The sequence below is a fragment of the Protopterus annectens genome, chromosome 3.part0 (assembly GCF_019279795.1).
Source record: "Protopterus annectens isolate FY-2018-M chromosome 3.part0, PAN1.0, whole genome shotgun sequence".
NCBI classification, from domain to species: domain Eukaryota; kingdom Metazoa; phylum Chordata; order Ceratodontiformes; family Protopteridae; genus Protopterus; species Protopterus annectens.
In genome coordinates, this window is record NC_056731.1 from 1849876301 (window position 1) to 1849901488 (window position 25188).

General features: G+C 44.9%; 1 protein-coding gene across 1 annotated transcript in view; it reads right to left on the reverse strand.

The window, feature by feature from the left end:
• OBSCN (obscurin, cytoskeletal calmodulin and titin-interacting RhoGEF) overlaps positions 1-25188 on the reverse strand; it is a 4979884-nt gene that overhangs the window by 3375299 nt on the left and 1579397 nt on the right. Inside the window, exon 27 of the mRNA XM_044066040.1 lies at positions 1753-2019. Within this exon, the coding sequence (XP_043921975.1) occupies positions 1753-2019 (267 nt within the window). The remainder of the gene's footprint in view (positions 1-1752; positions 2020-25188) is intronic.

Sequence of the window (25188 nt, forward strand, 5' to 3'; positions counted from 1 at the left end):
TATTAACAGTTGGTCTGCTGCAGCAACCACAGGGTTTTAGTAGTGCAATATTGTTTTTTTCCTACAATGACAAAAAAGATGTGCTAATATATTTATATATATCTATATAGCTATATATCTTCTATCTGTACACATATATGTATATATGTCTCTATCAGTCTATCTGTATCTATCTATATACACACACACACACACACACACATCTATATATATATATATATATATATATATATATATATATATAGATGATCTACATTACAATATCAAAATTTCAAGCTTCGAACTATAAATGGTTTTGAAACTTCGAACTGTAAATGTTTTGAAACTTCGAAATTGTAATAAAAAAAATAAAAAATAAACATTTTTTATTTTATATTTTCACAGGGGGGCTTACCCCCTCCCACAACCTCCACACCACTTGCTAAATAAATATATAAACTCCGAGATTGCACTACAATGAGGAAAACAGTAATTTCCCATTCTTCACTGTACAGCAATCTCCATTCAAAATTTTAGAAGTTTCAAAACTTTGACCTTATTATCTCAATCATTTGCAGTTTGAAATTTTGAAACTTCGAGCAATTCATATGTGTGCGTGTTGTGTGTGTGTGTGTGTGTGTGTGTGTGTGTGTGTGTGTGTGTATATATATATATATATATATATATATATATATATATATATATATATATATATATATGGGTCTACTTCAGTAGACCGAAATCCCACTTACCCTACTTTAAAAAGGCAGGCGAAAAACCCGAAACTCCAGAAGACCAACTGCACGGAACATTGACAGATCACAGGCAGCTGTGTATATATATATATAATATATATATATATATATATATATATATATATATATAAATATACACATATAAATAGCTAAATATATATATATATATATATATATATATATATATATATACACATACACACACACACACACACACACATACACACACACACACACACACACACACACATATATATATATATATATATATATATATATATATATATATATATAAATTAATAAAGCCACCTCTAATCCCTCCGTGTGCAGAGGGAGAACACAAACCAAATTTGTTATGAATATGTGAACAACCTATTAAAATAAATGGGCACCATTTTAGAAAGTTACACTGTCCATGACAGAAACTGTAACTTATCTCTAAAATGACTCAATGCACCTATGCAATGTGTCAGTATGACAGTAAATCTGTTGGAAATCTTCTGTTATTGTAAGCAGTGAAATGAACCAGCTGGAAGCTGTATTTAAAAAAAAAAGATGCTCTGCTCCTTGTTGTGTAACAGCAATAACAATCCTTACCCTGTTTTCTTGTTGCAAGATAGCAATAAGATAACCTTTGGACACTGCTGGATGAGTGAGCTGACTCAGACTTCAGTTTCATAGGAAAGCACACAATGCACATCTAAGACTAGCAGCACCAGTGAGTGGTCATTACTTAATGCATTAAAAAAACACATATTTAATTTTTTTTTATGACCATCAAAATTAAAACAGTCATTGGCAATTTAAGCACAACCCTTCTCCCACTATGCAAGCTAATTACAGTAGAGTGAGTTAAAGATGATTAAGTAATCTCCTGCCTCAAGGCTATCACTTATCACATCAGTCAGATATTATTTTCTGTCAATAGTTTTAAGTGCCATTTAATCTGAAGAAGTTTAACGTAAAGGTATATACCAAGTATTCAAAACAGAAAAAAAAATCAGTACACAAAACTTACCTACAGTAGTAACTTTTGTGCTTGTTTTGTCATCCTTGGACTCACAGCAATACTCCCCTTCATCCTCAGCTGTTATATCCGAGATGGTCAGAATGCGCTTAGGACCATCAGTAGAGATCCTAAACCTTTTACTGGGTTTGATCTCCTTTACATTTCTGTACCACAGGACATTGCCCTTTGCCAAATTCAATTCACAAGTTAAGGAAATAGACTTGCCAACTTCAGCACTGACAGCTTCCAGTTTCTTTATGAACCGGATAGGTACTTCTGTGAAAAATAATTAAAGAGTATTTACTTGCAAATACAGTTCTGATGGAATTAACTTGATTTTACTTATTCTTTCAGTTACTCAAACTCCCCCACCCTGCGCTCACTCTCACTTTCTCCTGACTCCATTCATTTACAAGGAATTAACTCAGCAGAGGTATTTCTGGGATTATCCTCTTAAGCAAGGCAACAAAGTAAGCAATACACCTAAAAGAGGCTAGAATACAATTCTATCTGTTAGCTAAGCTGAACTAATATAAAACAATGCTCATTTACAAATAAATTAGTCTTGTGAAGGGAGACAGAATCACACTGTTTTTCACTTACTGCTGCTGAATGACACATTATCATAAAAAAGAAGTTATGTACTCACCATAACGTTCCATCTGAGTAATTGTACTTCATTTGTCTTCAATCTGTGGGTTACGGATCCGTATTGGATCTGAGCCGGCAACTTTTGCTAGCATCCGCTCCAAGCTCCAGACTCCTCCCCTTATCCATAATCCACCTTCACTGCCTTCCATCCCCAGATCGACTTTGCTGAACTTATACTGAGAACCCGACCTGATAAATATACTTGTAACTTATACTGCAGCCCCTAGGCTCCGGGGGAAGGAGGGAGGGACGGTTGAAGACAAATGAAGTACAACTACTCAGATGGAACGTTATGGTGAGTACATAACTTCTTTATCTGAAGTAGTTTACTTCATTTGATCTTCAAACTGTGGGACAGAATCCCCAGCTACTAAACTCCTGAGAGGCCCTCATGGAAGGATATTTCGGAGCACCGCAGAACCAAAGGATGCTCTCCTTCTGGAAGTCAAATCCAATTTGTAATGAGAAATAAATGCATGAGATGAGGACCAGGTAGCTGCAGAACAAATATCATCCAAAAACACTCTAGAACAAAAGGCCGCAGACGTAGCCATGGACCTAGTGGAATGAGCTTTACCTGACCTGGAGGAGACATGCCTCTGTCCTTATAGACCTGCAGGATGCATGAAGAAATCCATCTAGCTACAGTGACCTTGGAGATAGGTTCCCCAAAAAGGGTTTATAGAAAGAAACAAACAACTGATCAGATTTACGGAAATTTCGTGTCCTGTGTAAACAGAATCGTAACTGTCTATGAACATCCAACATGTAGAGTTTGTATTCCATCTTGTTCATAAAATTAGGATAAAACACAGGCAAATTAATAGTCTGATATTGATTGGTGATGCCACCTTAGGAAGAAAGGATGGATTGGTTTGAAGGGAAACTCTGTCTTTATGAAAAATCATGTGAGGAATTTTGATGGACAAGGCCTGTAACTCTGAAACCCTTCTTGCGGAGGTAATAGCCAGCAGAAAAGCTGTTTTCCAAGATAAAAATTTTAGATCTGCAGTTGCGGCAGGCTCGAAAGGTGGAGCGACCAAAGCTTGAAGCATCACATTAAGGTCCCACGGGGGAACCAGATCTTTGACCGGGGGGGGGGGGGGGGGCGTAACAAAAAGGTGCCTTTGATAAAGGCTTAACACAGAAGATGCTAAGGAGGCAGAATTCTCACCCACATGGAAATGAGAAATGGCAGACAACTGAACTTTGACAGTAGAAGATATAACAACATGCTGGAAAATATCAGCTAGAAAATCAATAAAAGTGGAAATAGGGGTTGTGAAAGGGTCTAAACTCCTTTGAGAGGCCCAGAAAGAAAAACGTTTCTACTTGCTGCGATAAACCTTTCTGGTCGAAGACTTATGAGCAGCTACCAAAATAGATCTAACTGAGGAGGATAGTCCAGGAGTCCTAGCAATTATGGGAACTGGAGCAGCCAAGCCGTGAGCTTCAGGCTGTCCATACTCAGATGAGGCAACCTCGAAGGGTGTAAAATAAAATCCTGAATGGGATCTAGGATCCAAGGTGGAGCCAGAAGGTGATACCAAAGGAAGGGAAACCATACCTGGCAAGGTCAGAATGGGGCAATGAGGATCACTTTGCTCCCAAGTTGACGAACTTTCTGCAGAAACCTCGGAATGAGAGGTACTGGTGGGTAAGCATACAGAAGACCAGGAGGCCAAACATGAACTAGAGCATCTCTGGGAGACTCCCCCAGCAGGGCTTCAGAGCGAAAACGTTGATGCACTTCCCTTTGGAAGGAGATGTGAAGAGATCGCAGCAAGGTTGACCCCACTCACTGAAGATCTGTTCCGCTACTGACAGATTCAGAGACCACTCATAAGCCATCAGAATGGTCTGACTTAGCCTGTCCGCTAGAATGTTGGACCATCCCGGAATGTGCATTGCGATGAGAAAGCGATCGGTGGAGATCGCCCATTCCCAACCTCTCATGGCCTCATGACAAAGGGGGTAGGATCTGGTCCCTCCCTGTTTGTTGATATATCAGACTACTGACATGTTGTCCAACTGAATAGCAATCGTCCCCAGAGAAAGAAAGGCATGAAAGGCCTGTAACGCTAGAAAGACCGCCCTCATCTCTAGGACACTGATATGCAAGCTGGTCTCTATGGGGGACCACTGGCCTTGGACTGTCCTGCCCGAACAATGCCGAGTTGGGAGGCATCCATGGTCACTGTGGTTTGGGCCAGGGCTGGAACAAAGGGTCGTCCCTCCAAAATATCTGGAGAGCTCATCCACCATATGAGGGATGACCGACACACTTGAGTTGAATAGGATAAGTCAATGGCAGTTCCAACAGAGACCACTGAACCGCTAGGGTCCACTGAAGAATCCACATGTGTAACCGAGCACACGGAAAAAGAGTTATGGTCGCCGCCATTGAGCCTAGGGGCCTCAACACCAATTCCGCCATTGGAAGACAAGAATGGTAGATCAAGGAGACATGCATCCTCAGGCTTTGAACTCTCTCCAAGGTCAGGAATATTTTGCACTGAAGAGTATCTATCCTGGCATCAATGTAGTCTATTACCTATACAGGATCTAGGAGAGATTTGGATGTATTGATTGTGATCCCCAAATGCAGGGCAAGTGTCAGGACATAATCCCTGGTTTGGTAAAGTAGACGCCTGGTGGGAGCAGTGAGGAGCCAATTGTCCAGGTAGAGATAGACTTGAATGCCCTGAAGCCTCAGGTGAGCCACTACAACTGCCATCACTTTGGTAAACACCCTGGGGGCTGTGGTGAGACCAAAGGGTAGGGCTTGAAACCGGTAATGATTGACTCCTAGCCAGAAGGGGAGGAACCTCCTGGAGCTTCTGTGCATCTTTATATGATAGTAAGCATCCTGGAGATCTAACGAGCACATCCAGCCGCTGTCTTGCAGGTACGGCATGATGGACTGAAGCGTGACCATCCGAAACTTCTCTTTGGCAACTTTTCTTTGGCACCAAAAGAACCTGGAGTAGAAGCCGGATCCAGACTGATCTGGGGGGGGGGGTGGTTTTGATGGCTCGTTTTACTAGCAGCTTGGAAATTTCCTGTGCTGCTGCCTCCCTTTGCATGGGTGGTATGTCCGGGAGGTGTTTGGGAGATATGGGGAACCCACAAAGGGGATAGAGTATCCTCTGGATGTGATATGAAGCACCCAGCTGTCCATTGTGATGGACTCCCATGCCACTGGGTGCAAGGACAATAGTCCCCCAACTGCCTGCTGAGTAGAGCAGTCGGTTAACCCATCAGGGTTGCTGCCCAGGTCTGTCCGAGAAAGGTTCTCAATACCCGAAGTTCCGTGGACCCCCTCTGCCTCTGGGCCGGCATCCATTCTGTCCCCCTCTGCCTCTGCGGGAAGAAGAGCCATGAGTGTCCAGGGAAGACTGAGACTTCCGGAACTAGATCTTCTTTTGCCCCCTCTGGTTCCAAGAAAAGGACCTTTGAGGGTTAGAGAAGCAGATCCCCATGGCAGACAGTGTCTTCCCATCCTTCTCAATTTGGACTAATGTCTCTTTGACAGTCTTACCAAAGAGTGTTAAGCCGTCATAAAGGGCATTGGCAAACGACGCCTTGAATGGTTCGGAAAATTGACCTAACCTGACCCAGCCGCCCTAGCCACTCCTTCCATAGTATGGGGGGAATCGAGTGAACATATTAGATACCGCCTTTAGAGTGGCAATCCTCGTGGAGAACGAAGCATTGTCCTCCTGCGGCATGGACGTGGGTGGAGACTCCTCCAGCTCCTTTACTAGGTCGCATTGGAGTCTAGTGACATGGACCAAATAATTCAGCGCCCTGATCGAAAAGATAGCTTAGGCATACACCTGCTTCCCTAGGTGGTCCATCATAAGTGACTCTCGGTCAGGAGGGTGGACCGAGGAACTCTCCTGGGCAAGTTCCTTCTTAGTGGCTGCTTGCTACCACCATGGCATCCATGGAGGAGCCCTTACACCAGGATGGTCTATCGTTGGGGGGGGTAGGGCTTAAGATTTTATTGGGTTGCTTTGGGGACAGCTCCATGGTGTCCGGTTCCTTCCATGCCCACAGGTGATCAAATCCACCAAAGGATCTGCGGGAGGGGACACCCAGGAAGTAGACGGGCCCGTGCCAAAAGCTTCCAGGAATACAGACTCATCAGAAGAGGGTTTGGGGGAAGACCAACCTCCCCCCTGGCGCAAGATCTCCATGATGTCTCCAAAGGAGCATCCTCAAGAGGTGATCTTGGGGAACCCTCTCCATCATCTAAATCCGTGTCCTCGGTGTGGGACTCGGGGGAGTCCAAGTGCCTTCTCATGCACGTATGCTTGCGAGGCACATCTCTGGTGGGGTTCTCCGGGGGGGGGGAGGCTCGCAAGCCATTTGGTCCTCGGGGGGAACTGTCTGTGGCTCTTCCAGCACAGGCTGTCCCCCTGGTAAGACAATGGGGACCATACACAGAGCTGAGGGGGTCTGGAAGGAGTCTTGGGGGGCAGTCAGGGGTCTCGATCCAATGGAGAGGACCCTTCCTACCACATCGAATAACGAAGGAGAGCAAATCACCTGAGAAACTAATAAGGAGGCCAGTTTCCCCGGGTCCGATGCGAGAATCGGAGCCAGGCCTGAGGTGGACGGAGCTCCGAGGGAGGGAACCTGGCCAGATAAAGTCGGAGCCGATAGAAAAGGTTCCACTCCCTCAGATCCAACACACAAGCTCCAGCTCCGAGAGCGGCTCGGATCTGAGCTGGTTGGGTCCAAAACGCTCCAGGCAGCTGTCGGCATTGATGAAAGAGGTACCATCAGCGCTGACCCCCCTGAACAAAGCCAACCTCGGATCCAAGTACTCAGAAGCTAAAGGTCGGATCGGAGAGGGAGAAATGGGTTGAAATAAACGAAGCGAGCTCCAGCCTCCAGAGGGAGGAGGGTTGGAAAGACCCCCCCCCAATCTGAATCTGCGTACGGATAAAGCACCTCATCATCTTATCCAGCTCCATATCTGACAAGGTGCACTGGGTTGACCGTGATGAGGCCGTGGACTCCGACCTGGCGGGTCGAGGTACTGAGGACCGAGAGGATGGACGTGGCTCCTCCGACTCCGAGGAGAGTCACGGGTCCGTGGAGTTTTGCTGGGTGAAGCGAGGTCCGGAGACCTCTTCCTCTTTTCCCTTGTCTTCAACTCTCTCTCCCTTTCTCTACCTCTCTTCTGCTCCATTACCACAGGCTTAATTACAGGAGTCTAAATCCCAGCCTGGGAAGGAGGAGAAGCCAGAGGAAGAGAGGAGATAGAGGCAGCCACAGCAGCCGCTGTGACTGAAGCTGAAGATGAGGAAAGAGAGTCAGAGGAAGGAAAAAGAACTTTGAGGGCCAACTTGGCCTTCCTATCCTTTAGGGTGCGGGGGTTGAAGCCCGCACAAATGCTACAATCCACACTAAGGTGGGCCACACCCAAGCAGAAAAAACACAAGAGTGTGGCCATCTGCTGGAGATAGCTTATGGCCACACTCTGTACAGCGCTTGAAAACAAGCTTTTCAGCCATGCTACAGACAGAAAGAAAGCCTTGAAAAAAGACTGACAAATGCTTTCTAAAAGATCACACACACACACCCACTCACCACACTAGTCTATAGAAAAACACTGAGGGGGGAGGGGCACCACAGAACAAACTACTCTAACTACCTAAAAACACGAACACATGACGCCAAAGTGATGGGGAAGGAGATGGGGTACCTATACTAACCTAATCTGATGAAAAAGAGAACATTTTTCTACTCTCAGAAAGTTTAATAACCCACTACTAGCTAGAGCTCAGAAGACAGGATGTCAAGCAAATCGCGGCAAACGATATCTGGGGATGGAAGGCTGTGGAGCTGTATTACGGGTAAGGGGAGGAGTCTTGAGCTCGGAGCTGATGCTAGCAAAAGTTGCCGGCTCGGATCCGATACGGATCCGTAATCCACAGGTTGAAGATCAAATGAAGTAAGCTACTTCAGATCAAAAAATCCCTGAAGTGAGCATGCACAAATACTGACATGAAACTTACTAGTTTAAATATTATTTTTTCTTACCATTTTTATCAAGCCCCTGGACCAAGAAGTGAACTTCCTGACAAAGAACATCACACACACAAGGCAGTTTCAGACATACATGTGCACACATATAAAATACATATAAAACTATGAGATGAAATCTTAGATGTAATTAAACAAAAGCTACAGCTTCTGTAGTATTTAATCATATGAAACAAAATGTTAATAGCCCTGAGATTAGCAGAAGTGGATACATACATTCTCTTACAAAACTATCTTATACATTACTGCCTTTGATCTGAAGTAAAGCCATCCTACAAAATGTTCTTAGTAGAGTATCTACCTGTCAACATCTGACAAAAGAGAGTGAATAATTACAGAAGGAAAGGTAATAGAATGGGAAGAGGCAAAGAAGACATTTGGACAGTGGTCTAGTGATTGCCTTCCCTATCAAGGACTAATATCGGAGTATAGGCAAAAGAGAAAGGAACAAGAGAATCCTAAATGAAAGATCTGCACTGGTTGAGTTTTTAATTAAATCTAGAACAGAATCTGCTGTTAAAAAAGGGATAATTAGTAGGGCATATAAAATAGTGCACGATAACTACAGGAATCAATCAAAACAGGAGAGAAAAGATTGGGAAGAGCGACAAGATACGTTATTCACAAAGAAAACATGGGAGGACATATGTATGGCTCTGAAATATGTAACAAAGTCAACAAAATTTAGGAGTTTTGACTGGAAATGTTTGCACAGATACACTTATGTCCCAAGGAGATTTCAAATCATTTTCATTAGGTAGATGTCAAATGTTGGAGGTATAATGGGGAAGAAAAATACAGTTGTGTACTTACCATAAATGTAGATGTTCGAGTGTATTCACTGTTGCAGTCATTACAATTGGGTTATCCTGCTGGCAGGCTACCCGCAGTCGGCCTGAATTCCAAAGTCTAGGTCCGGTGCCGGTTACTGTTGCCTCCTCCCTGACGTCAGTCCGCCAGGGGTATAAAAGATGCAGCCGATGCCATTTTCTTCAGTTTTTCTTGCCCCAGATGTCAGGTGTCTCCAAAAGGGTAGGCTAAAATATGTCAATAAAGCATGCATGCACCAAGGTAAATTTTTTCCTTCATCTATAAACAAATACACCACATAGGTTGCATAGAATAGAGAAGTACAGATAAGTTCCGGCAAAGATAAGGGGGATGGTGGGAGGGTAACCTGGACTGCAACAGTGAATACACTCGAACATCTACATTTATGGTAAGCACACAACTGTACTGTGTTCATTGTGTTTCACTGTTACAGTCATTACAATTGGATTGAATCCCAAAGCTAAGGTTGGGAGGCTGGAGCTAAATAGGATTAGGAGCGGCTATGAGGCCCTGCATAACTGCAGTGACAAAGCCTGCCCTGGATTTAGAGTAGAGTGGTAAGTGATAGTGCTTTGTAAAAGTGTGCACTGAACTCCAGGTTACAGCCTCCAAAATGTCTTTGGTTGGTACTCCTCTGAGGATGGCTGCTGAAGTGGCTGCTGCTCTGGCTGAATGTGGCTTAATGCCCTTAGGCACTGATTTGCCATGTTGTGAATAGCAGAAATGAATGCAGTGGCCTATCCACTTTGAAATAGTCTGCTTTGAGATAGCCTTTCCTTGTGATCCTGCAGCATATGCCACTAGTAATTGCTCAGTCTTTCTGAAAGCTTTGGTTCTGTCCAAGTAGAAGCGCAGCTGTCTGTATATGTCCAAAGAATGCAGAAGTCTCTCACCCTTATTCTGTGGGTTTGGGTAAAAGGTAGGCAAATGAATAGTTTGGTTAAGGGTCACACTGGACACTACCTTAGGCATAAATGTCGGGTTTGTCCTCAGAGAAACCATATCTGGATGGAAAATGATAAAAGGTTCCACAGCCATGAGTGCCTGTATCTCTGAAACTCGTCTTGCAGAGGTTATTGCTAGGAGCAGAGCTGTTTTCCATGATAAAAATTTTATATCAGCTGTAGTGGCTGGCTCAAAGGAGGCAGGGTGAGTTTTTCCAAGACATAATTGAGGTCCCATGCAGGTATTGGTGATCTCCTTGGAGGCCTTAAGTTTTTGGCTCCTCTGAGGTACTCCCTTAATAAAGGATGAGAAAAAATGGGTGGCTCTGTATTGTAATGAGCTGAAATGGCAGAGGCATGAATCTTAATTGATGAAAATGATAGGCCTTTGTCCAGCATCTCAGTTAAATATTGCAAAATCTGAGGAATATTTGGTACAGTCGTGTCAATCCCTTGTGCCTGGTTCCAAGCACAGAATCTCTTCCATTTTTCAGCATATGATTTTCTGGTACTAGGTCTCCTGGCCTCCAAAATAACATCCATCACAGCTTTAGAGAGAGGTGTGTTTTGAATGACTACATTATCCGCCATGCTGCCAGATTTAAGGTCTTGAGTTGGCTGTGCAGGATCTGATTGTTGTGTTGAGGCAGTAAGTGAGGAATTTGAGGTAATGTCCAGGCTGGGTATTGAGACAAGTTCCTTAGGATTGGGTACCAGTGCTGGCGGGGCCAGTCTGGGGCAATCAGTATAATTTTGGGCTTCTCTTGTCTGACTTTTAGGAGTACCTTGGGGAGGAGAGGGAGTGAAGGAAAGGCATATACTGTAAAGTTTTTCCAGCTGAAAGATAGAGCATCCACTTTCCATGCTTGCTTGTGATAAGTCCTTGTGCAGAATCTCTGCAGTTGGCAGTTGTGAGGGGAGGCAAATAGATCTATGTCTGGGCATCCCCAATTCCTTGTTATCATGCTGAAGACTTGTGGATCCAAATTCGACTCGTGGGGATCCATGAGGTTTCTGCTTAGTTCGTCTGCCAGAGTATCTTTCCTGGCAGGAATTTTGCCTGCAGATGTACTTGGTAAGTCAATGCTGTGTCCGACAAATTCATGGCTAGTCTGCATAGGGGGTAGGAATGAGTGCCTCCCTGCTTGTTTATGTACCACATGACTGTAGTATTGTCCGTCTTTATCAGTAGTTGTCCCGGATGAAGTAGATCCTTGAAAGCTGTCAGGGCATTCTGAACAGCTAGCATCCCATTTTGGTTAATATGTAGATGCATTTGGCTTGCAGACCATGTGCCTTGAATACATCTTCCTGCCATGTGGGCCCCCCAGGCATAATCTGATGCATCTGTTGTTAATATCTGCCTGGCTGTGGGTAAAGCAAAAGGCTGCCCCTTGTTGTGGTGACAGGCCTTTGCCCACCATCGAAACTCCTGTTGCAGGCAGGGAATGAGGGTAATTAATGTTTCCAGGCTGTGGCAATGTTGAGTCCAAACACTTTTTAGATAACACTGAAGTTTCCTCATATGCAGTCTTGCATATGGAATTAGCAGAATGCAGGATGCCAGGAAGCCCAAAGCCTGCAGAATTTTTCTTGCAGTTAACTGGGTCTTTGTTGCTAACATTTTGAAATAAGTAGTCAGTTGCCTTGTTTGTCTGGCGTGAGATAAGCCATCTGGGCAGTTGTATTTAAGCTTGCACCCAGGAATATTATCTCTTGAGAGGGTATTAGTTTTGATTTCTTTTTGTTTACTGTGTACCCTAGGCATGTTAGTAATCTTTTTACAAACACCAAATGCTGTAGTAGAATGTCCTTGTTCTCTGCTTGAATAAGGCAGTCCTCCAAGTAAGGATATATTTGTATTCCTCTTTGTCTGCAAAATGAAATTACTGGAGCCAGGCATTTTCTGAAGACCCTGGGCGCAGTAGATAAGCCAAAGGGCAGTGCAGAGGATTGGTAGTGCATTGAGCCAGCTATGAATCTGAGGTATCTTCTGCATGACTGTCTGATTGGGACATGCAGGTATGCCTCTTTTAGGTCTAAAGTCACAAGCCAAGCCTTCTTGCCCAGCATGGACAGAAGCTGCTGCAGAGTCAACATTTTGAATCTTGGAATATCCAGATATGTGTTTAGAATAGATAGGTCCAGTATTGGCCTCCTGGCTTTGTCCTTTCTGGGTAACAAGAAAGTACAGTTTTGTACCTACCATAAATGTAGATGTCCGAACTGGATAGCATCTGCAGTCATAACAACTGGGTTGTCCTGTCGTCAGGCAGCCCTTCGGTCAGCCGGATTCCAAAGTCTGGGTCCGGCTTCGGCTGATGTCGCACTTCACCCGACGTCATCTCTGTTGGTCTTCGGGTATAAAGGCATCAGCCGACGCCATTTTCTTCAGTGTTTCTTGCCCCAGATGCCAGTTGCCCTCTTGGAAGGCTAAAATTTGGATAAATGCCAATGTATGCAGACAAGGTAGAAGGCAATTACAAAAAATAAGCATGTATGTACATATATACAAACAAATACACCATAAGAGACTCCCCCCCAGCTAGCTATTAGGAGGGTAAATACCCTAGGAATACCACAGAGGGGCAGGAGGGTGGGTAATCCTGACTGCAGATGCTATCCAGTTCGGACATCTACATTTATGGTAGGTACAAAACTGTACTATGTCCTTCATGGATGCATCTGCAGTCATAACAACTGGGTAGAATACCACAGCCAAACTAGGGGTGGAGGATGAAAAATTTATGGTGTAGTTAGGATCCCTTGCAGTACAGCAGTGGCAAACCCTGCTCGGGATCTAGAATATAGAGGTAAATTGTAATGCTTGGCAAATGTATGCACGGAGGTCCAAGTAGCCGCCTCAATAATGTCCTTGGTTGCCACTCCTCGTAAGAAAGCTGTGGTAGTGGCTGTAGCTCTTGTTGAATGAGGTCTTATGTTCTGTGGCATTGGTTTTCCATGGTAGGAGTAACAGAATCTTATGCAATTTCCTATCCGTTTTGAGATTGTCTGTTTGGAAATTGCTTTTCCTTCCCTTCCTGGTACATAGGCCACTAACAGTTGGTCAGTTTTTCTGTTACCTTTGGTTCTGTCCAGGTAGTAGCGTAACTGTCTATGTACATCCAAGGTATGCAGAAGCCTTTCCCCCCTGTTCTGTGGGTTGGGAAAGAAGGTAGGTAGGTGGATTGCCTGGTTTAAGGACACTCTGGATACCACCTTTGGCATAAATGTAGGATTAGTTCTCATGGACACTCTATCTTGATGGAAGATCAGGAAGGGTTGTACTGCCATTAAGGCCTGGAGCTCTGAAACCCTCCTTGCTGAAGTAATTGCCAGAAGGAAAGCAGTTTTCCATGATAGGTGCTGAAGATCCGCTGTTCCTGCTGGTTCAAATGGTGGGAGTGTCAATTTTTCTAGTACAAAATTTAAGTCCCATGCTGGTAGTGGTGGTTTCCTAGGAGGTTTTACATTCTTGATTCCTCTGAGGAATTGTCTGAGTAGAGGGTGAGAAAAGACAGGTGGATCAAAGCTGTATTCCGCAGAAATAGCTGATGCATGAATCTTGATGGAGGAATAGGACAGGCCTGTGTGTAGAAGCTCTGCCAAGTACTCCAGGATGTTAGCAATGTCTATGTTTGACACATCTTTTCCTCTTTCAGCACTCCAAGTGGCAAACCTTTTCCATTTTCCTGCATAGTTCCTTCTTGTTGAAGGTCTGCGGGCTTCAAGTATAATGTCTTTAACCCTTTGGGATAAGTCTGGGTTAGTTGCTCTTAAGTGATGTTCCAGGCAGTTAGTTGTAAGGTTTTTAGGTTTGGATGCAGGATGTTGTAGTTGTTCTGAGTTAACATCAAAGGCATCAGGGGTATTGACCACATTCTCCCCTGAGACATGCTCCTCAGCAAGGGATACCAGTGTTGTCTTGGCCAATTCGGAGCTATCAGAACTATCCTTGGTTTTTCCTCTTTGATTTTCAGCAGTACCTTGTGCATCAAAGGAAGAGGTGGGAATGCATAAGCTGTCAGGCCTTTCCAGCTGAAGGAAAGGGAGTCCACCTTCCATGCAAGAGGGTGATACGTCCGTGTGCAGAATTTCCTGAGCTGGTTGTTGAGTGGGGATGCGAAGAGGTCTATTTGTGGCATTCCCCATTTTCTTGTGATGGTCTTGAAGATGTCTGGGTGCAGCATCCATTCGTGAGCATCCGAGGTGGTTCTGCTTAACATATCTGCTAGGGTATTTTCTTTTCCTGGTACAAAGGTTGCCTGTAACTGGATGTTGCAGTTCAGAGCCATGTTCCAAAGGTCCAGAGTCATTCTGCATAGGGGGTAAGAATGAGTGCCCCCTTGCTTGTTGATGTACCACATGACTGTGGTGTTGTCTGTCCTTATCAATAAATGGCCTTCTTTGAGGAAAGGCTTGAATTTCTGGATTGCTAGTTGTACTGCCAGCATTTCTTTTTGGTTTATGTGCAGGTGCATCTGGTCTGGAGTCCACAATCCTTGTATGCATTTGTCCAACATGTGTGCCCCCCAGCCTAGGTCTGAGGCGTCCGTTGTGATGGTCTGGTTCGCTTGACATTTGTGGAAGGGCAAGCCTAGGTTTGCCTGGCATGCTTGGGCCCACCATAGAAATTCTTGTTTCAGGCATGGGATTAGTGGGATTTTGGTTTCTAAGCTGTGCCTGTGTTGAGACCATAAGTTTTTTAGGTACCACTGTAATTTTCTCATATGCAGTCTGGCATGAGGAATCAGGATTATGCAGGATGCCATGAATCCCAAGACCTGCAGTACTTTTCTTGCTGTTAGTTTGTTGTGCTTTGTTAATGCCAAGAAGTAAAGAGGGAGTTGTTCTTGCTTTTCTGCAGTCAGGAATGCCATTTGTTTTACTGTGTCCAATTCTGCACCCAGGAATGTTCTTGTCTGGGATGGTATGAGCCTTGACTTTTTTAAGTTGACTGTGTATCCCAGGGCTTGTAGCAAGCGAATGACCCTTTGTAAATCTGTTGTCAGCTTGTCTTTGTTGTCCGCTTGTAACAGGCAGTCGTCCAGGTATGGATAGATTTGGATTCCCTGTAGCCTGCAATGAGCGATTACTGATGCCAGGCATTTTGTGAATACTCTGGGCGCAGTAGATAAGCCAAAGGGCAATGCTGAGAATTGATAATGCTCTGATCCTGCAAGAAATCTGAGGTATCTTCTGCAATTTGGTCGGATGGGGACGTGCAGGTATGCCTCCTTGAGATCTAGAGTCACCAGCCAACACTCCTTGCCCAGCATGGGAAGAAGTTGCTGTAAGGTCAGCATTTTGAATTTTGGAACGATGAGGTATGTGTTTAAGACGGACAGATCGAGAATGGGTCTCCAAGTTTTTTCTTTTCTTGGGACTAAAAAGAGTCTGGAGTAAAATCCTTTGCCCTGTTGATTTACTGGTACTCTCTCCACAGCTCTCATCTTGGTTAGTTGAACTACCTGGTTTAGAGCTTCTGTTTTTTGAGTTGGAGGTAAGTTTGGCATTCCTCTTTTTACTGGTAAGGTGTGGAAGTGGAACCTGTAGCCTTGGTCTATGGTTTTTAAAATCCACTTGTCTTTTGTGATATAATGCCAATTTTGTGAAAATAGGGCTAACTTTCCGCCTAAAGGTGCTGCTATTTGCTCTCTGGTAGGCGGTGTCAGAGCCAAGTCACTGTGAATGTCCTGTTGCAGTGGCAGTGGTTGTGTCAGTGCCTCGCTGGTTATTACCTTGCCACTGTCGTCCTCTGTAGGCACTTCCTCTGGGTTGGTTTCTGCCTCTAGAGCGTCTATACCTGCCTCTTTGGGTCTTTGAGGTGTCTGGAAAGGACCAATTTTTGGCAGGCCAGTTTCTGCTGAAACGAGGGGGCTGAACCTGTAAGAAATCCTTAACTGTTTGTACAGATTTTGCCTTCTCTTCCATCTTCTTCATTACTTCTTGAGCAGAGGTACCAAATAGACTGTCCTTATCCATAGGAGCATCTAACAGCTTTGCTTTTACATGATCCGGCAGGACCTGCTCCTTCAACCATGCATGCCTTCTTATCACTGTGCCAGTCATGGCTGATCTAAATGAAGCCTCCAGTGCATCATAGCCACATTTCAAAGAATGGTTACTAACCTGCTGTATGTTATTCACCATTTCTAAAACATATTTCTTATCTAATGATTCTTCTGAGGAAAGTTTCTTAGTCAACTGATCAAGCATAAACTCTTGGTATTGGATCATGTGAAACTGACAGTTTAAAGCTCTAGCTGAGAGAGTGGCAGAGGTGTAAACTTTTTTGCCCCATCTCTCTAATGACCTGGACTCCCTTTCAGAAGGGAGAGGGTTTTTTGTAGAGGTAGAAGCTACTGCCTTAGGCCCCTGGGAAATAGTCTCAGGATCTGCAAGAGGGGCCTTGAAAAGGTGGTGATGAGTGTTAGGTACCCTGTAAAATCTGTCTGGTTTGGTAGGGGCTGGAGGTAAAGAATCAGGTGCAGTGCAAACATCATTAAATGCGTCATCCACAACAGGCAAAACTGGAGGTATAGCTAAAGGCCTGTGTTGCGGTAAGTGCAGAAAGGTCCTAAGCCTTTTTCTTGAATCTGAGAAATCTTGACCTTGCCATTGGAATTGCTCTCTCATGGCATGTAAGGTTTCCCCAAAAGAGAATTCCTCTGGTGGAGAGGCAGATGGAATGGATTCATCAGCATCGGAGTCTTCATAAGTGGACAAAGGAGCCTCTGGCTGGTCTGTAGTGTCTGAGTCCTCTGAAGAATCATCAGAGCACTCCTGCTGGGGTGGCTCTGTCCTAGGCCTCTTTTCTGGAGGCTGAGAGGCCCTGTCTGGGTGAGATTGGGATCCCCTAATTAAGGAAATCAAATCCTCTGCCAGAGTAAGCATTTGAGAGCTAGAAGTGTGTCTGTGTGAGGGGGCCTTAGCAGGAACTGTTTTAACAGTTTTGGCTGCTTTGGCCCTGGCAAAGGCCTTGATAGACATGGCTGCAGGAGGCCTAGCAGCACCACGTGCTGGGGTAGAAACATCCAAAGGGATGGTGTCAGATAAGTCAGTAGGAACCACAGAAGTAGGCAAATTTTCGGAGGCCGATTCAACTAAAGTAGCAGGAGCCTCGGTAGTAGTCATGGATTCGGCTGAAGATTGACCGGGATTCTCGGTTTCGGCCGAAACCGAGACACTCGCGGTTTGCTTATCCGTGGTTTCGGCCGAAACCGCGGACCGCGAGTGTCGGTCTTTTTCTTTGCGTTTTTTAATTATTTGGGTAGTCGGATGATCCGACGGCATAATGTACGCAAAATCTGAGCCGAAAAGCTGTTCAGCAAACTCCGACCGATGCCTTAGCGTTCGTTGGTTGAAGGAAGCACAGGCTAAACAGGCAGCTACGTCGTGGTCTGGGCCTAAACAAGGTAGGCAGTAAGAGTGGAAATCTTTATGAGGTATTTGTTTCCCACAAGTTAAACAATTATTTACTTTTTCTGACATCGGCTGAGGCAAGAAAGAGTCCCCAACGGGGTACTTAGCTTTAGAAGTCTTCGAAGTAGTATTCGGTAGTAGGAATCTCTGGATCTGACCGACCGGCACTTGCGAACAGCTTCTGCTTCGGGCGCCACGCGGCAAGAAAGACTGAAGAAAATGGCGTCGGCTGATGCCTTTATACCCGAAGACCAACAGAGATGACGTCGGGTGAAGTGCGACATCAGCCGAAGCCGGACCCAGACTTTGGAATCCGGCCGACCGAAGGGCTGCCTGACGACAGGACAACCCAGTTGTTATGACTGCAGATGCATCCATGAAGGACATCAGTCTTGAGTTAAATCCTTGTCCCTGCTCTTGCTGTGGTACTTGCTGAATGGCCCTCATGTCCATGAGGGATGACACTTGCTTTTGTGCCTCTGCCCATTGATATTTTGGCAGGTCTGGCAAACCACTTGCCCTTGGCAGGGTGTGAAAGTGAAGCCTGAAGCCTTGTGACTATATCCAAGACCCATTTGTTCTGAGTTATTACGTGTCAATTTTGAGAAAAAGTGCTAGTTTAACCCTAAAGGTGCTGCCAGAAGATAAGTGCTTGGCGCGGGCAGGGACAAGTCATTGGGACTGTTTCCTGTATGGCTGTGATTTTTCTTCTCCGCTTTTGGAGGTAGAAGTACCCCACTGTTTAGACCTGTATGAGCCTTGGGGCTGGGATCTGTCTCTAGGGCATCTGTATCTGCCTCTTTGTGGCCTGTCTGACACTGGAAAGGATCAATTCTTTGTTGGCCAGTGCCTGCTAAATCTTGGAGGCTGTACCTGTAAGAAATCCTTGACTGTTTGCATAGATTTAGCTTTGTCCTCTATTTTCTTCAACACCTCTTCTGCTTTAACACCAAACAAGGTATCATGCTGTAATGGAGCATCTAATAATTTTGCTTTAACATGATCAGGCAGTATCTGTTCCTTTAACCAAGCATGCCTCCTAATGACAGAACCCGTAGCAGCGGCCCTGCAGGAGGCCTCCAGAGAATCAAAACCACATTGCAAAGTATGCTTTCCCACTTGTTTAGCTGCATGCAATAAATCCTGCATTTCTTTGTTTTCTGCACATTCAGAATTTATCAACATTTTTTGTTTAAGCAGTGACATAATATATTGCTGATATTTAAGCATAGGAAACTGACAATTTAAAGCCCTTATAGCCAAGGTAGCAGAAGTGTAAATCTTTTTTCCCCATCTGTCCAGTGCCCTAGAATCCCTGTCAGAGGGGGTAGGGTTTTTTGCAGTGGAAGCCTTGACCCCTTTGGGACCCTGAGAGATAGTTTCTGGGTCAGCAGCAGGGTTCTTAAAAAGACATTTATGTGAATCAGGAACACTGTAGTATCTGTCTGGCTTAACAGGAGCTGGAGGTAAAGAGTCAGGAGTCAGACTGGACTCTGAAAATACATCATCTACAATGTCTAAGACAGGTGGAATAGCAAGGGGCCTGTGCTGAGGTAGTAAAAGAAAGACTCTGAGCCTTTTCTTAGATTCAGAATAATCTTGGCTCTCCCAGTGGAAATGCTCCCTCATGGTATGCAGAGTTTCCCCAAATGAATAATCCTCAGGAGGAGAGGCTGAAGGGATAGATTCTTCAGCATCAGAATCCTCATAGGAAGGAAGAGAGTATTCCTGATCAGAAGAGGAATCAGAAGAAATGGAAACCTGATCTGAAGATTCATATTCTGTCTCTTGCCTAGGCCTCTTATCAGGAGGGGGAACCCCTGATCAAAGTAATTAGGTCTTCGGCCATTTTGAGCATCTGTTTTTTAGGCATGGAGGCCTGTCCACGGGGCTGTTGTACTTGTTTCTTTGTCTTTAGAGAAGCTTTAGTCTTTGCCTTTGAAGCTGAAGTCGTTTTAATATATAACTGTGTAGGCCTGAAAACACCCTCAGAAGCCGATGCCTGCTCAGTGGCTCCGGACCCATCTGAGGGAATAGTTTCCGAGGTTCCAATACCTTGAGTTCCCAGCGGCCTAGTTGGCTCCACGTGGGAGTCTGAAGCGGCCTGCGGCTCTAAAGTAGCAGGCATCAGGGGCTACGAAAGCGCCTCACTGAAAACCGGCGAACCGGCGATTGGCTTAGAAGAAGCCTTGTTGTTAGTTTTGAACCTCGGATGCCTGTCCTTTTCTTTTTCTTTGCATTTCTTTTGAACTGCGGTAGTCAGATGGCTATCCAACGACATCTTGTAATTAAATCTTCTGCCAAAATAGTGAAATGCAAAATCGTACCGATGCTTAATAGTGCATTGGTTAAATCTAGCACAAAACCGACAATTAGCAACGTCGTGATCAGGGCCTAGGCAAGGAATACAGTAAGAATGGAAGTCTTTATGAGGTATTTGCTTCCCACAAGAAATACAATTATTAACTTTTTCTGACATTGGACTGGAGCAAGAAAAAAGTTTCCCCAACGGTGTACTTAGCTTTTAATGAAGACTTCGGATCTGAAATTCGAACACGAAAATCTCAGGAGTCGGCCAACCGGCACTTGCGAACTGCTTTTGCTTCGGGCACCGCACGGCAAGAAAGACTGAAGAAAATGGCGTTGGCTGCATCTTTTATACCCCTGGCGCACTGACGTCAGGGAGGAGGTGACAGCAACCGACGCTGGACCTAGACTTTGGAATTCAGGCCGACTGCGGGTAGCCTGCCAGCAGGATAACCCAACTGTAATGACTGCAACAGTGAAACAAGATGAACATCAAGTAAATGGAAATACATGTTTTGGGAGTGTAATGAGTTGGCAGACTTAAGAACTCCTTACAGAGTTCTATGGCAGAAATACTGGGCAAGCAAATGAGTGTAACTAAGGAAATATTTTTTTTGAGCTAGGATACAGGATCTGGACATAATAAGGCCTTGTTAAGCTTAATTCTGGTGACTGCCAAAAAGTAAGTTACTAGACCGTTTAGAAAAGGGTAGGAGTAAATGAAATAAAAAACTGGAAACTGTGGGAACAATAATACTGTAAAATGTTTCAGAGGAGGAATGAGGTTTAACAGAAAACAGGAACTGAATAATTTATGTAATGTTGTTTAGATTATAAGATATATAAAATACATGGTTTGATTGCCTTTATATAAATGTATACAAGTGACAATTCAATAAAGGTGTTAAAAAAACATCTGCCAAAAAAAACCTCTCATCAGTCAGCATAGTCTTTAAGCACCTAAGCCTTACTCATTTTTGATATTTTTAGAAGCTAGAGTAGGGGCAGTGGCAGTCTAAAAGCAACCATTCATAAATTATCAAAAGTACTGTGACAATAAGTGAAAAAAAACAGTGTCAGAAAAAAGAGATGTAATTAATAAATTCATTATAAGGCATGTCTCTTCCTGTCTTTCTGTCGCTTTCTTCCTGCCATCGGAAAGTTCAGAACAAACTCAAAGTCTTTAGCACTAACAGCAGAATGTTCTCTGAAGTAACAGGTGAACTGTCAAGAAAACATTCCAAATTAGAATTACCCCCCCCCCCCTATACTCACATAATAACAGCTAAGATCAAGGGATTTCTTTTTAAGCAATCAAAAGTATAAAGCACACACACACACACACACACACACACACACACACACACACACACACACACACACACACACACACACACACACACACACACACACACACACACACACACAAACACACACACACACACACAGGTAAAGCAAACACTAATCTCCATGGACCTATTTCAGATTTCCAGTCTCTCTTTCCAAGCTTTTCTAGCCTCCTCTAATTGATTCTTATAATTATCATGCAACATTTTATATGCCCTACTAATTATCCCTTTTTTAACAGCAAAAAGAAGTTATGTACCTACCATAACGTTCCATGTTAGTTGTCTTCATCTCGCCTTCTTTCTTGCTGGTTGGGATCGGAGCCTATCCTCGGCTCCGACTCGGCCATCTTCTATAGCTCGAGAGCTGTTTACTGGCTCGAGGCTATCCCTTATTCCATGATGCCTAGCAATAACTACCCAGATCTCGTTTGAAATAGCTAACCCCAGACATAGCCAGAGAATAAACCTGTCTATACAAATAGGTTGAGCATACACATACTCTCTAAGTCAGTAGAGGAAACAAAGCAGGGAACACTCAGCCAGTGAAACAAGAACTCCTCTTGGTCAAATAGGACAGGGGGACAGAGGGTGGGACACAAGAAAGAAGGCAAGATGAAAACAACTAACATGGAACATTATGGTAGGTACATAACTTCTTTATGTTAAGTTTTCTATCTCGCCTTCATTCTTGCTGGTTGGGACAGCGTCCCTAGCACCTACAATCCTGGGCGGCTGATTGGAACAGACTCTTCAGACAGTGGAACCAAAGTCAGCTCTGCTCCTGGAGACCATATCTAGCTTGTAATGAGAAATAAAGGTATGAGGATTTGCCCATGTAGCAGCTGCACAGATAGAATCCATGGACAACCTAGATTGGAAGGCTATAGAGGTGGCCAAGGCCCTAGTAGAATGACCTTTCGGTTTGGCAGGTAACTCTTTGTTCCGTAATTGATAAATGAAAGTAATAGTGTGAGACAACCACCTGGATAAGATCACCTTGGAAACTGGGAGACCTTGTTTGCCTAGAGCATAGGAAAGGAATAGCTGGTCTAACTTCCTTATTTCCTTAGTCCTGTGCAGGTAAAAACGCAATTGTCTATGAATGTCCAATTGGTGTAATTTGTACTCTGCCTTGTTGGTGTGGCTGGGGAAAAACACAGGAAGGTCTATAGATTGGTTTAAATTATTTTCTGAGCAGACTTTTGGAAGAAATGAAGGATTAGTCCTTAGAGGAACCCTGTCCTTATGAAAAACTAAGTATGGAGGACGAACACATAGTGCCTGTAGTTCAGAGATGTGTCTGGCTGAAGTAATAGCTACCAGAAAGAGTATCTTCCAAGACAGAAACTTAATAGGTAGGACGTTGCTGGTTCAAAAGGGGGCAGAGTTAAGGAAGTTAATACCAGATTAAGGTCCCAAGGAGGAGGGGGATCTCTCACTGGAGGCCTAAGGAGAGTGGTCCCTCTCAAAAAGGCTTTACAGAGCTTATGAGACATAATGTTTGAATTTGACAGACCGACATGAAAGTTAGAAATGGCTGCTAATTGAACCCTGATTGTAGCAGAAGCGGACCCAGAATGAAAAAGTTGTGCTAGGAATTCTAGAATTTCGTGGACTGGGGCTCTAAAGGGATCTATGTTCCTAGTCTCTGCCCAACAAGAAAAACGTTTCCATTTACTAGCATAGGTTTTTCTGGTTGTGGATTTGTGAGAGGAGACTATAATCTCACGTACAGCCGGGGAAATGCTAGGAAGCCTGGCTAAGGTTGGAAATGGAGCAACCAAGCTGTGAGCTGGAGGGTTTGGAGGGACTGATGCAACCCGCCTGACTGATGAATCAGTAGGTCTGGAATCGGATCCACAGTCCAGGGCTGATCGAGAAGGTAATGGTGCAGGAACGGGAACCATATCTGTCGAGGCCAGTAGGGGGCAATGAGTATCATTTTGCAACCCAGGGGAAACGGAGGAAAGGCATAAAGAAGTCCCTGAGGCCAATCGTGAACTACAGCGTCTCTGGGTGAGTGACCTGGAAGCGGAAGAAGGGAGAATTAGTTGCTGCATTTGCTGTTGAAGGGGGTGGCAAAAAGATCACAGCAAGGATGTCCCCATTTGCAGAAGATAAGATCCGCAACTTCCTGATTCAGAGACCACTCGTGAGGCATGAGGATAGCTCCGCTGAGCCTGTCCGCTATGACATTGGACCTCCCAGGGATGTGCGTCGCAATTAGAAAACGTTGGGAGGAAATCGCTCACTGCCACAGTCTGAGTGCTTCTCGACACAGGGGGTAGGACCTGGTTCCGCCCTGCTTGTTGATGTACCACACCACTGACATGTTGTCTGTTTGAATTGTAATGGTCCTAGAAGTCCTAAAGGGCTTGTAACGCTAGGAGCACGGCTCTCATTTCTAGGACGTTTATGTGCAGATGGTACTCGTGAGGCTGCCAAGTGCCTTGGACTGTCCTGCCCTGATAATGCCCCCCCCCCCCATCAGGGAAGCCTCTGTGGTCAATGTGGCTACAGGAGGGGGCTGAATGAAGGGTCTGCCCTGAGTCACTAGTGGGGAGACCATCCACCAGGAAAGGTGCCTTTTGCATGCTTCTGTAATCATGATCGTGTGAGACATAGGCAGCTGTTGGAAAGACCACTGTGTGAACAGAACCCACTGAAGGATCCTCATGTGAAAGAGGGCCAGTAGGATTAGAAGAATGGCTGCTGCCATGGAACCCAGAGTTTGAAGGACGAACCTGACTTGGATTCTTCTGCTCTGCATCAGAATTTGTACTTGCTGACGACTTGTAGACACCCTTTCTGGCGGTAGCCTTGCGGACATGTTCCTTGTGTCTAAGTCTGCACCTATGTAGGTGATAGATTGACAGGGCAACAAGGCAGATTTTTCGAAGTTTATTGCAATGCCTAACTGGGAGCAGATTGTGATTGTGTAGTCCCTGGCTTGAAGAAGTTGATGCCTGGTAGTAGCAGTGAGGAGACAGTCGTCTAGATATGGAAACACCTGGAATCCTAGACGTCTCAGGTGAGCCTTGACCACTGCCATACATTTGGTGAACACCCTGGGGGCTGTGGTGAGACCAAAGGGCAGAGCTCTGAACTGGTAATGACTGGCTTCCAGCCGGAAGTGAAGAAATCTCCTGGAGCACTTGTCCATCTTGCTATGGTAGTATGCGTCCTGAAGATCTATCGTTGCGTCCTGACCCAGAAAGGGTAGAATGAACTGTAGCGTGACCATCCGAAACTTTGTTCTTTGTACAGACCTGTTTAGTCTGCTGAGATCCAGAATCGGTCTCCAGTCCCCTGTCTTTTTTGGTACCAAAAAGAACCTTGAGTAAGTTCCGGATCTGTGCTGGTCTGCCGGGACTTCCTGGATGACTCGTTTTTCTAGCAGTTTTGAAACTTCTATTACTGCTTGGTCCTTCAGATTGGGTGGAACATCTGGAAGGGATTTCCTTGACGGTAAGGGGGGTTGACAGAAGGGAATTTTGTAACCTCCGGATATAATGGACCGTACCCATCTGTCTTGCGTTAAATTTTGCCAGGCCTTTGGGTACAGTGAAAGTCTTCCCCCGACTGCCTCCAGAGGTGAGCAGCTGGGCAACCCTTCAGGGATGCTGAAAGGGCTTATCAGAGAAGGATTCTCTGTTGCCCTGGTTCTGCGGACCCCCTCTGCCATGAGGGCGGCGTCTGTTATTATTTCCCCCTCTGCCCCTGGAGGAAAAATTGCTACGTGTGTCAGGCAAGGCTCCCTGGGATTTTCGGAACCACATTTTGCCACTCTTCTGACCTTTGGGGTATGGTCTAGAAGGAGTGGAAAAAGTGACTCCCACGGCAGAGAGAGTCATGCCTTCTTGCTCACAACTAGTCAA